An 11,579-nucleotide genomic window follows, 5' to 3' on the forward strand; every position below is an offset into this window, starting at 1 on the left:
TAATGTCTTCTACATTTGGGGTCTGAAGGATCTTCGGCAGAAACCCAGCCCTGTCAGGAGCAGCCCAGGGCCTCCAGCGCCTGAGGGTGCCCTCCGGCCCTCCTGCTCCCCTCCTGCTGCTCCGAAGGGGAGGCCTGCAGAGGGTGCACCGGCGGTGGGGTCCCGCCTGTGGCCGTTCCTCCTGAACTTTCGGATTCGTTTCCTCCACTTGCCCTTGGTGTTCCCAGCCCTTCATAGGGGCGACTCCTCGCTCAGTGTCCCCTCCACGCTCAGCCAGGACTGAGGGCCCCCTCCTTTCATTGTCTTTAGCCAGAAGTGGACTTCCACATCCCGGGCAGAGCCAGGAGCCAGGAGTCGGTGCAGAGCGCTCCGAGGGAGCCCGCCAGCACGCCGCAGGCGCTGACCAGCACGCTGGAGCACATCGTGGGCCAGCTGGACGTCCTCACCCAGGTAGGCCACGCGGCCGCCGGCCCACACTCGGCTGCAGTCAAGGTGGGGGAGCCCAGGCTCTGGTTCAAGCTGGCACTGCCCTTATCCTCGGAGCCACCTGGTGTGCGTCTGCGAGGGGCGTGGGCGTGGGCTCTGCCCCCCGTGTTCGTGGTGAGCTTTGAAGGAGGTGAGCCTGTGGGAGGTGTTGGCCTGTGCCTGGCCCTGGGGCGCTGTGGCACTGACCACCCTCATCACAGGATCGACGTGGGCCCGCCCCGTGGAGCGTGCGTGGGTCCGGCAGCTCCTAACAGCCTGTAGGGCAGTAGCTTCCGTAAAGGGCCCCGATGAGGTGGCGGCCAGCAATGCGGGGGGCCAGCAGGGCATTTCATCCTGGGGAGCAGCGTCCTGGCTGAGCAAGTAGCTCGCCTGCAGGCCTGGGGGCCCTGAGCATGTTCAGGCCACGAGCCAAGCCCCACATGGCAGGAGTTGGGGGAGATAGGGGGGGAGCGGACGAGGCAAGGTTTAAACGTCCTCAGGCCCCTTCCCCCCTTGGCTTCGGGTGCAGACCCCTCTCTTGGTTCAGCTTGGGTAGAGTGAGGGTGTGGGAGGGACGCAAAGGACCCTTGGGTCTGTGATGAAACGGACACAGGGCCACAGCCTCCTCCCTGCCTTGGCCTGGAGCGAGGGAGGAAGCCCCCTCGTGTCACACGGCCTCCAGCGTGTCCCAGTGTCCCAGCTGGGACTGCACACCTGGACCCACGGAAGGAAAGGCAGGAGGGAAAGGCTGACATCAGTGACGGAGGGGGTGGGCGGGCCCGCGGCTCATCGTCAGACCTCTGGAGCCTGTGAGCCTGAGAAGGCCCGTGCCCGGAGGGGAGCAGGTGCTGAGACTCAGGCATCGGGAGGGGATGGGAGGGGAGCAGGCGCTGAGACTGAATAGGCCCCTCCGACCTGTGGGAGCTGCGCCGCCACGTGCTCTCTGCAGCGAGGGAGGGGCTGGGAGGTGGACTCCGTTAGAACCTCCGAGGATAGACTTCAGAACTCCGAAGTCTAAGAAGATGATTAAAAATAGCTCCCTTGGATCCAGAGGAGTAAAACGCTAAAAATGCTTCCTGTCGCTGTTTTGGGTGCGCATGGAAGGCTCGTTCCGTGTCTGCATTCGGAATGGTAGTAACTGAGAAGCCGGCTCGGGGAGTTGGCGAGGATGGCCCGTTTGCTTCGAGACACCGTGACCCCCGCCCCATGGTCCTGGCAGTTCCCTATTTGATGGGCTCCTCAGGCGAGGCGTCTCGCTCCACGCTGGTGGGAAGGTGGCCGAGCTCAGTCCTCCAGGTGTGCCCCGACCCAGCTTGTTGGGAAGGTATAGTGTGAGTCAGACCGCCGCCCCCTGTGGGCCCGTGTCGTGTGTGCAGACTCTGCCTCGCTTGCAGGCGGCAGTGCCACAGGCAGGGCCGGTGGGTGCTGTTTGCACAGGAGCAGCCCCTCCACATGAGCACGTGGCCACCTGGCCGGGCCTGGGTCTGCGGTCCTCCCTCCCGCACGGATAGGGCCGCCCTCGGGCCAGCGCCTCCGTCAGGAGAGACTCCTCTGTTAGCGCTGCTCCCCGGAGCCAGGATTCGGCACCCTCTGCTCTGCGCTGTACACACTTGGCGTCTGGCGCCAGCGGTCCCCAGCCTGACTCTTCGTGGCAGTTGATCCGCAGGCTCCCCTGGCTTTGCACATGCAGAAGCGCTGAGGGCTGGGGGGCAGCTCTGTCTTCCATCGTCTGCACCGTGACAGAAAGCCCCCCTCCCAGACAAGCTGCAGCGCGAAGGCCCCGCCCGCCTGCTGGGCCTGGGAATGGTCAGGCGTCTGAGACTCTCCTGGGAGGCCCCAGCGGGGAAGGCCGCAGGGAGGAGGGGAGCGGGGACTCCGGATTTGCTCTCGCTCTCCTGGGGACCCCCGTGGCCCCCAGGAAGAGTGAAGCCCAGGCATGGGAAGGGGCTATGTGAGTGCGGTGGTGAGACAGGCAGCCCCAAATGGGCCTGCATGGCTCTGAGCTGCTCACGTGACAGCTGACCCTGCAGCCCCATGGCCCCCTCCCGAGTGGAGTGCCGCTGGAGGAGGTGGGGGACAGCTTCGGGCGGGCCTGCCGCCTCCCCGCTGCTCTGCAGAGGGCTGTCCAGGCTGGCCTGACCACAGTAGCCATGGCTGGATGGAGGAGAAGCAGCAGAAGGGAGCGTGGAACGTAGGAGGACGTGGCATTTGGGAGAGCCGACTGGGCCCAGCTGGTGTGTCCACGGGAGGCCGTTTCCCAGCGGGGGTTCACAGGGCCACAGCCTGGCCTGTCTGCTGCCCCAGGTCTCCCGGTCCAAGGCGCTGCCACACGTCTCTGACTCAGGACAGTTGTGTTTTATGAGGTCCTGGAAAATGAATCCTTTATATGGATGCTCGGACAGGTCAGCCTGTGAAGAAACGATGTAGAGGTGGCCAAGGCCAAGGTTCCCGCCGTGCGCAGCCCTGTTGGGACTCGCCTTGGAGTCAGAGCACAGCAGAGCCCGTGGCTGAGCAGTGACCAGTGTTCCACACCCTGGGGCCTGCCCGTGGCGCACGTGGCTCCCTGGGGGCCTGCGCACAGGGGCACAGAGGAGCGTGAACGCAGGCCAGTGTCGGCGGCGTGGGGCTCAGGTCCCGGTGCACAGTGCCCCACGGGTCCCGGAGCATCCAGTTTTCTGGGGGGTGTGGGGGGAGTGAACCCACTTTTTATAGCTTCTCCTTTGGGGTAGTGTGGAAAAGCCTGTGTTTATTTCAAAGGAGTTGCTATAAGGCCACGAGGAAGGTAAATTAGTCAGGATTCCTTAACCCCGTGGCTAATCCACAGCAGAAGATGGTGTCTGGCTGCTTCCCGCAGAGCTGACCTCCGCAGAGGCAGGGCCGGGACGCAGCCGCGCAGAGAAGCCCTGTGCCCTGAGATCACGGCGGGGGGCGGGGGGGGGGGGCGCTCCAGGGACAAGCTCGTTGTGTGTTGTTAGCAGCAGACTGGGGCGAAGGGGCCGGTTAAAAAGAGTCGCTGAGCCCAGAGAGATGCGGAGGAATTGCGTTAGAAACTCCGCTTTGTGCACAGCAGCTGTGGGGGATCCTGGGCAAGGGAGCGTGTCAGGCGTCAGCACGAGGGGAGTCTCCACTCCTCCCCTCGGAAGTGGAGGCCTCGGAGCATTTAGTCCTCAAGTCAGTCCTGAGACGCGAGGGGAGGAACAGCACTTCCTGGACTCCTGCCCCCCTGGGTACACCCCCTTCCGGTGGAGGCCAGGAGTTTCCTCCCTCCAGCCTGCCCACCGGTGTCTCCTCTCCAGCCTGCCAGGTCCAAGACCCCAGCTGGGGGCGTATTCCTCCCCAGCCGGGCGGGCTCGCCCGACGAGGGCTGCCTTCAGGCCTGGGCTGCCTTCAGGCCTGGGCTGCCTTCAGGCCTGGGCGGCGGGTTCAGGGCCTGCCCTCTGTCCCCAGGGCTCGGGCACGCAGCGTGCACCTATCGTGCAGGGAGCTGGGCTGAGAGCAGGAGGCCAGTGGGGAGCAAGGAAACCTGTCCCCGTGCTGCTGCCGTCAGACTGCGGCAGGAAGCTGCCTGAGTGCTGGCCTTTGCCCCTGGGCTGGAGACCATAGTCTGGGCCCGGCCGGGGCTGAGAGGCAGTGGGCCAGCCCTGCTCGTGCGCGCGCACACGCACAGACATGCAGCGAGCGACAGAGCTGGAGCAGCAGGAGCCGGGCAGGCGCTGGGCCCAGCAGCCCCTTTGTTTTGATAGCTCACTAGACTCCCCAGCAGAGAGCCCCTTTTATTGCATCTGTTTTAGATCTTTAGAATCCTAGTGAAGTAAACCATGCTGAGGGAGATTAATTCCACATTTCCCCGTTTGTGCAATGAAACCAAAGGCGAGTTCAGCATTCTGTGTGGCACAGTCGAGACGGGCGTTGAGCCAGTGGCTGGCCCAGGGTGTTTCTCTGGCCTGGCACCAGTGCCCGGTGATGCGGCTGAGTGACTGTGCCCTCTCCTTGAGACCCAGGACACCTGGGACCCTCTGTCCCCCAGTAATCTGGCTCCTGTGTTGGGGGGCTCGGAGGAGCACAGATCCACCGCAAGCCTGGAAATGATTAAAGGGAACTTTCCGTCACAGAAGCAGCCAGACCACCACGTGCCCCAGTGATTCCAACCCTCCCAGGCCTGACCACAGGCTGGCGTGTTCCGGGCCTCATCACGCCCATCGGGGCCCAGAGCTCCCCCAGGGGCCCAGCTCAGCCATGGCCCTCGTGAGGGTAAGAGGTGCGGAGCCATGTTGCAGCCCTGTGCCCAACCTGGCACAGACCAGTGCCACCTAAATACTGGCCGTCAGTAAGGATCACAGTGCCCTCCGAGCTGCAGTGGACAGATGAGGGATCTGAGCCGAGTCCACTCAGCAGGTTCAGATTCGAACCCTGGCGCTACAGCTCTGGCACCCGTGTCTCGCCATGCATGACTAGGGTGGGGACTAGGAGACACCCTGGCAGCGTTTCCCAAGGACCCACAGCCGCGCTACCCCCGGGATGTGCGGGGTGGCGGGGCAAGCTCCTGAGGCTGCGGCTGTGACCTGGAGGACTTCTCGGGTAGGAGGACTGGTGTAGGCTCCCGGGATTTGGGCAGGAAGAACACAGCCGCAGGCAGCACAGGCCTTGAGTGTCAGGCGAATGCCACACCATCCGAATGCCAGAGCTGTCGGAAGGGCAGGGACGTGGCAGAAGCAGCGTGGAGGCCCCAGGAATCACCAGGAAGGCGAGGTGTAAGGATGGGGACTGAGGGGGGCGCCTGGGGCAGAGGTGTCCTACCAGACACAGCAGCCGGGGGTCTCGGGTTGGGGTCTGACCGTGGTATTGTTTTCACCCCCGTCAGCCCCTGCTGAGCTCCCCATCGCCCTGGCCTCTGCCCAGCGACTGCCTCGCCCAACACTTCTCTCCATCTGAGCTTCTGCCCACACGTGGCCTTGGCACTCCAGGCAGTCTCAGTTCCCCTCACCACTGTGCCCCCCGCCCAGCAGGTGCTTGAGGGGGTGACATGTGGACGGAGGGCGGCCCTGTGCCTCCATCGTCATCTGGCCGAGCCGCCCTGTCCACTTGTGTCGCCCGTGTCCATGCTCCAAGGAGGCCGGGAGGGAACTTGGTCCACAGAACCAGTGCTCACCTAAGAGGCCCGGTGGTTCCCACACAGGGCCCTGCTTGGGGCGGGATGTGGGCGCGGAGAAGTCCCGAGATGGCGGGATTAGGGGTCAGCGGGGGCCGAGAGCCAGGCTGCACCCGCAGAAGCATTTTGTAAGGCCCTGGCCAGAGATCTGAGAGACGCAGACAGAGTGGCTGTCTGATCATCATTCCTTCCTCCTTCCTCCAAAATGTGTCAGTCCTGGGGGAGCAGCTCTGCCCAAAGCCAGCCCAGACAGGACCGGTCCTGTGGCCTCGCCAGGCCTGGGAGCCTGGGAGCCAGTCTTGTTTGCTGCACGTGGCAGGCACCTGAGAGACGTGTGGGAGTGGGTGACGTCAGGGGGCTAGTGGGTGGCCTTTGGCCCCTCAGGCTTTGTAGAAGCAACGGCTCCAGTTTTCCCACTACATCAGCTCGTGGGGCACACGCAGGAGGTGGTGGCAGTGGCTGTGGGAGGAGGAGCAGCTGCTAGAAGGACCTGGCTCAGAGGGCGCGCCCTTGGTCGGCGTGGAAGTGCCTGTTCGCTCCCTCGGCTCACTGCTGATGGTGGGGCTGGGCAGCCTGGTCAGTCCCAGGCCAAGCCCCTTCCCCAGAGCTCACTCTGGAGCCAGCGCTCCGAAAATTGGCCACCGGCCTGCAGGACTCCATCCTCCCTGGCTCCGCCTGCTCAGACCTGTGAGTTGGGGGACAGGCCAGGGAGTAGAGGCTTCCCCTTTCCTGCCCCTTTTTGGCTGAGCCCTAGAGCCCTCTTCCACCTTCCTGTGGCCACCACATTCTCTTCCCTCTTCAGCCACTCCAGCCTCCTGGCACTTGTAAGACTGTCATGTTCTTCTCTGCCCCAGGGCCTTTGCACCTGCTATGTTTTATTTGGAATGCATTTCCCTCAACTCATCTTGGAGTGTCTTCTTTTTTTTTAACTTACCATTTGAATTTTATTTTAAAAGCATTTTTAAAAGTTTGATATCTCAGAAAACTTAATGAGATCTTGTGACCAACGGCCTCCAAGCCCCCGTCATGGTCGAAGCTCTCCTTCCAGGGCTGCCAGCCAGGCATCAGCCCCAGAGCAGGAGGTTCTGCCAGGGGCCCAGGCTCTCCTCGGAGCTCAGTCCCTGTGGGCCAGACTGACACCCTGCACCCCAAACAGCCACACGTGAAAAGGGGGTGAGAAAGAGGCCAGAAAGGAAGTGGAAGTGAGAACTGAGAAAGCTGCCAGAGAATGAGGACAGACCCACCTCCAGAGGAAACCGGGCGAGAGGCGGTGGGGGCTGGGAAACAGGCCCAGAGGAGGCGGGCACAAAGGCAAGCAGCCCAGCCCAGGGAGAGCGCCACAGCTCGGCTGGCCAGGGACAGAGCGGCATGAAGGGCCTGGGCCGCTCCCCCTTCCGACCGACCGGACCGGGGTCCTCCTCCTCGGGGCACACCTGGCTGCCTCTGCAGGTCAGGCTCCACCCTGCACCCTGGGAGCCCAGGGAGAATCCTGGCCACGGCCACGCCCCCGAGCCCCTCACAGCCCTGCACACACACGCCAGGAGTGGAGGCTCACCCTCTGTCACTTGGAGGCCAACAGAGATCCACACCCAGGCCCTGGCCCACACAGGGCATCCGAATTGGCCAATTTGGGCCATCGGTGGGTGTGGGGGACTGTGGGAGTGGGGCTCCCCTGTTCTGGGTCCCAGAGCCCCGAGGACCCTGAGCCCGTCTTGGGCAGACTCCTGGAAACTCCGTGCCCAGAGAGAGGAGGCCGGGAGGCTCGGAGCAGGGTCTGCCGGACCCTGCCTTGTGCTCCCCACTCGGAGTCGGGACCTAATGCGGACAGCCACCGGGGACTGGCGTGGGGCAGCTTCTTTGGGTCTCACTACGGCTCTTTGAGGACTAAAAATAAACTGTTATTTTTGTGCTGCACTCGGAGGCCCTTCAGGGTGTCAGAGGAAGCGTCTTACGCACCTTGAGCCGTGAGGGAGGAGCGCTGGCCCTGGTAATGCCGCCCCCAAGAGGACAGAGGACAGTGTCTCCCCTCGGCAGGGCATGGGGTTTCAGTAAGACGCCCTGGCAGCTTCTCCCAGGAGGATTTCCCTGGGGGTTGGGGGGTCATGCTGGACACCCCTGGCTCGTGATCTTGGTTTTGGTCCCCAACGCCTCCCTCAGCACCCCACGCCTGTGGTGGCCTGGCATCCACTGCCTCCGTGTTTGGAAAGTGGGTCCCTGTGAGCGGTTTAGGGGGAGGGTAAGGAAGGGAAAGGCAGGCTGGCTCCCCGCCGTGGCCTGGAGCCCGGGGCTGTGGGAAAAAGTCTGGGTGAAGAGTGATTTTGAGGCTTGGCTCACTGTGAGTGTCTCAGCAGCAGTGGAAACTTCAGGAATGCTGGTTGGTCTGGACCAGCCAGGGGCTGTTTCCACCACCTTTTCTGAGACGCAGACCCTCCCCCGCCGGAGGGAGTGACATCCCAGTTCAGCTCTGCCTCTCGGGGTTGGGTCTGCTCACAGTCCACGCAGCACTTCTCGGGCCTGCCTGCGGCCGGGGTGCGGGCCCCTGCGGCCGGGGTGCAGGCGCTGAGAGGATTTACAGCCCCCTCAGTGGGAAGCGCCCTCCCAGAGGTCTCGGCGCTTTATTAAGCGAAGGGACTAGACGGAAGCCCAGTGCCTCTCGGAGCCCTCGGGGAAGGTGGCGGAACCTCTCGGGAAAGCCACAGACAAACGGGGAAAATTCATAGAAAGTTTGTTTCTTATCTGACCCATTTCGATGCCTGCCCACAGTAGACTGGCCAGTGCTGGGTGTGGGCCTGGCATGCACAGGCTCCCTTAGTGGGGGGGTGCAGATGTCATGGCTGGCCTGGGTCGGGCTGAGCAGTGCTGGGGTGCGGTGACAGGTGGGGCAGGCCAGTGGGAGAGGACTAAGGGCGTGGGCCAGCCCCTCTGGGGAGCACACCAGCGCCCAGACCCACTGTCCTGAGCCAGAGCGGGTCCACGAGTCTTATTTTTTTATTTCTAGAGAGATGGGAAGGGAAACATACATATAAACATGCATCGGCTGCCTCCTGCACGCTTCCTCCCCTAACCCCCCGGGGATCGAGCCTGCAACCTGGGCATGTGCCCTGACCAGGAATTGAATGGGCGACCTGGTTCATGAGTTGATGCTCAACCACTGAGCCACGCAGCCGGGCCACGTCTGCAAGATTGGCCCACGAAGGACGTGCAGCCCCAGCAGCTGCGGGCGTTGGAGGCCAGCCATTGTGCCGGGCGTGCTGGGAGCAAGGGCTCAGCCTCCGGGAGCCGTCGTGGTGACAGGCATTGTGGGCCAAGCCAACAACCTGGCCCCGTGCTGCCACCTCGGGCTCCAGGACTGCTCTGAGCTCGGCGCCACCCTCGCGTCACCGAGAAAACAGGCTCAGAGATGAGAGTTAGTCTTCCCCAAGGCGGCTCTTCCTGCAGTGGTCCCGGGCGTGAGGTGTGGGTGGCCTCGGGGCGGGGGGGGGGGGCCTTCGTTTGTGGGCGCCATGCCCTCACCTTTGGCATGAAGGTGGTTGCTGGTGTCCGGTTGTTGATGGACAGCTGGCCCCAGAGGAGGTGGCTCTGCCCTGGACTCCAGTCTAAACGCCAGGCCACCAGGCCAGGGATTCCTGACCTTGGTTGTCTTGGGAATGACAAGGGCTGTGGGACCCGCCCCCTCCTTTCCCTCGCGGTGTCTTACCTGGCCCACGACATCAGAGCACAGCCATCCAGAGCTGGGAGGGGTGGGCAGGAGGGCAGGAGCTGTCCGAGCAGCCACCAGAGATGAGGGCCGCCCCCTGGGTGGGAAGAGCCGACAGCTGGCCGTGGGACAGCGCAGGGTTGTCTGAGGGGTCCCGGGGCAGCCGGTGGCGCGCCCTCTGAGCCTGCCCCCTGTTGTGTTGCAGACGGTCTGCATCCTGGAGCAGCGGCTGACGCTGACGGAGGACAAGCTGAAGCAGTGTCTGGAGAACCAGCAGCTAATCATGCAGAGAGTGACACCGTGATCGGGGCTGGAATCAGGAGCTCGGTTGATTCGGGGAGTGGCGGGCCGGGGTTTGTACTGTGGGACTCGGGTAAATAAACGGGGTTCAACTCTGCAGGAATCCGGTCCGTCCCAAGCCCAGGGGTCATGCCTCTGCCCACCCTGCTGCCCGCCCCTGGCGGCCCCGCCTAGCCATGGACGCCCGTCGGCACGGCGCAGTGCACAGGCATGAGGGACCACGTCCGGTCGGTGGAGGAGCCACTTGGAAATGCTTGCTACTTCGGAGTTGAGTCCTGAGAGCCCAGCTTTCCGAGGAGTGGCCCCAAGCCACCCTGCTCCCCTCGCCTTCCGGGGCCTTGTCCTTCTCTCTGCCACGTGCCCGCTGCTCCTGCATCAGCCTAGGCGTGGACTCCTGGCTGGGTGAGCCTGAGTGTCCTCTGACTCGGACCGACGCCCGTGCGGGCCCACTTGACTCAGTGGGTCTAGGAACAAGCACGCCGGCCTTGTGGTGGCTTTGATTTCTCCCTCCGTGTTCACCAGGGCAAACGAATCAAAATTAAAACAGACTTCACTGAGGTTGTCGTAGAAATGGCTCATTCTGAGTAAGGCCTCAGCCCCATCCCCAGGGCCCATGTGGCAAAGATGGCCCTGGTGCGTCCCTGCACGAGTCCGCTCTGAGGCCAGGACACCCTTGTTTGCTGCCGTTCAAGGTGTTGGGGAGCAAGGACAGTGGGAGCCCCTACACACCACCCCTTCCTGGCTGCTCCCCCCCCCCCCCAGCTTCCCTCCCCCACTGCAGGCATCTGATTCCCATTGGCTCCGGGGCTTTCCAGAGGCCCCGCCCTCTGCCTCCGTGGGAAAGCCCGGCCAGTTTCCTGTGCCTGATGTCCGTGCCTTCGGCACTGGGCTGGGGCCCAGCCAGCCCGGGAGGGTTTCATCCTCCAACACACCTGTCCTGGGGGCGGGGGAGGGGGTGTCAGAGCCACTGAGCTAGTGAGGTTCCCGAGTCCAGGTGGGAGCAGAGCCAGACGCCTGCTGAGTGACAAGATGAGGCAGCTGTGCCTCCAGCTGGGTGGGGAGCCGAGGCTGGCTCGGCTCAGGCTCAGGCTCAGGCTCTGCCTTTGGCCCGCTGTGTGACCTCCACGAGGCGACATGACCTCTCTGAGCCTCAGGTTCTTGTGGTAAGTGGTGGTGATGATAAGCCCCCTGCAGGTGGCTACAAGCTGGGTGCTGCCCTAACCGGCCTGGCAGGTGCTGTGGGAGGCCCCACCTCCACCAGCCCCACTAGGACGGGCAGCTGTTAGGACGTGCTCCCGCGAGCAGTGGGTGGGGAGGAGGCTGCAGTCCGGGGGGGGCCTGCCAGTGTGTGGTGGGCAGGTCATGGCCTCCCCATCCCTGGAGGCTTTCGCGGGGAGTCGGGGCAACCCCAAGTCTGCTGAGGGCACACAGCTTGTGGGGCCAGCCTTGTCATCCCCTCCATGTGGCTGTCCTGACCCTGGTGAGCCCCCTGCTCCACATGCAGCCCGAGTCTGTGAGAGTAAAACACACACTAAAGAGGCTTGTGGGACAGCTCGTGCCATCCTGCTCAACGCCTTCCAGTGGCTCCAGCACCCGCCACAGTCATGACACCTCTGGATCCCCATCTCCTACCACTGGTCACTCCCCTCATGTCCCTCCGGCCACACCAGGCCAATTCCAACCCCAGGGCCTTTGCACCTGCCATTCCCACTGCCAGGAATGCTCTGACTTCACCAGTTTGTGCTTCGGCCTCTTGCTCCATAGCATGGGGTGCCGGAAGATTTGCTCAATTTACACAAAGTTCTACGAGCAGGCTTTGTCCCTGCTGGGCTCCGGACCACGACCTGGGAAGGGGCTGAGGTGGAGCTGAAGGGCGAGGCCCCAGCATCAGAGTCCTGCCAGCTACAAGGCCCACTCCAGGCTCAGAGATGTCATGTCAGAAACCTGGGGCTCCTGCGAGGGGGACCC

General features: G+C 63.5%; 1 protein-coding gene across 3 annotated transcripts in view; it reads left to right on the top strand.

Annotated features, from left to right (window-relative positions):
- Nucleotides 1–10,169, top strand: part of POC1A (POC1 centriolar protein A) — a 34,677-nt gene extending 24,508 nt beyond the window's left edge. For all 3 annotated transcript variants that reach the window (XM_080676658.1, XM_080676657.1, XM_080676659.1), the window contains 2 exons: nucleotides 310–450; nucleotides 9,517–10,169. In XM_080676658.1, coding sequence (XP_080532784.1) covers nucleotides 310–450; nucleotides 9,517–9,615 — 240 coding nt within the window. In that variant the 3' untranslated portion in view covers nucleotides 9,616–10,169. The remainder of the gene's footprint in view (nucleotides 1–309; nucleotides 451–9,516) is intronic.
- The last annotated feature ends 1,410 nt before the right edge of the window (nucleotides 10,170–11,579 follow it).

Source organism: Plecotus auritus, assembly GCF_963455305.1.
Source record: "Plecotus auritus genome assembly, chromosome: 6".
Taxonomy (NCBI): domain Eukaryota; kingdom Metazoa; phylum Chordata; class Mammalia; order Chiroptera; family Vespertilionidae; genus Plecotus; species Plecotus auritus.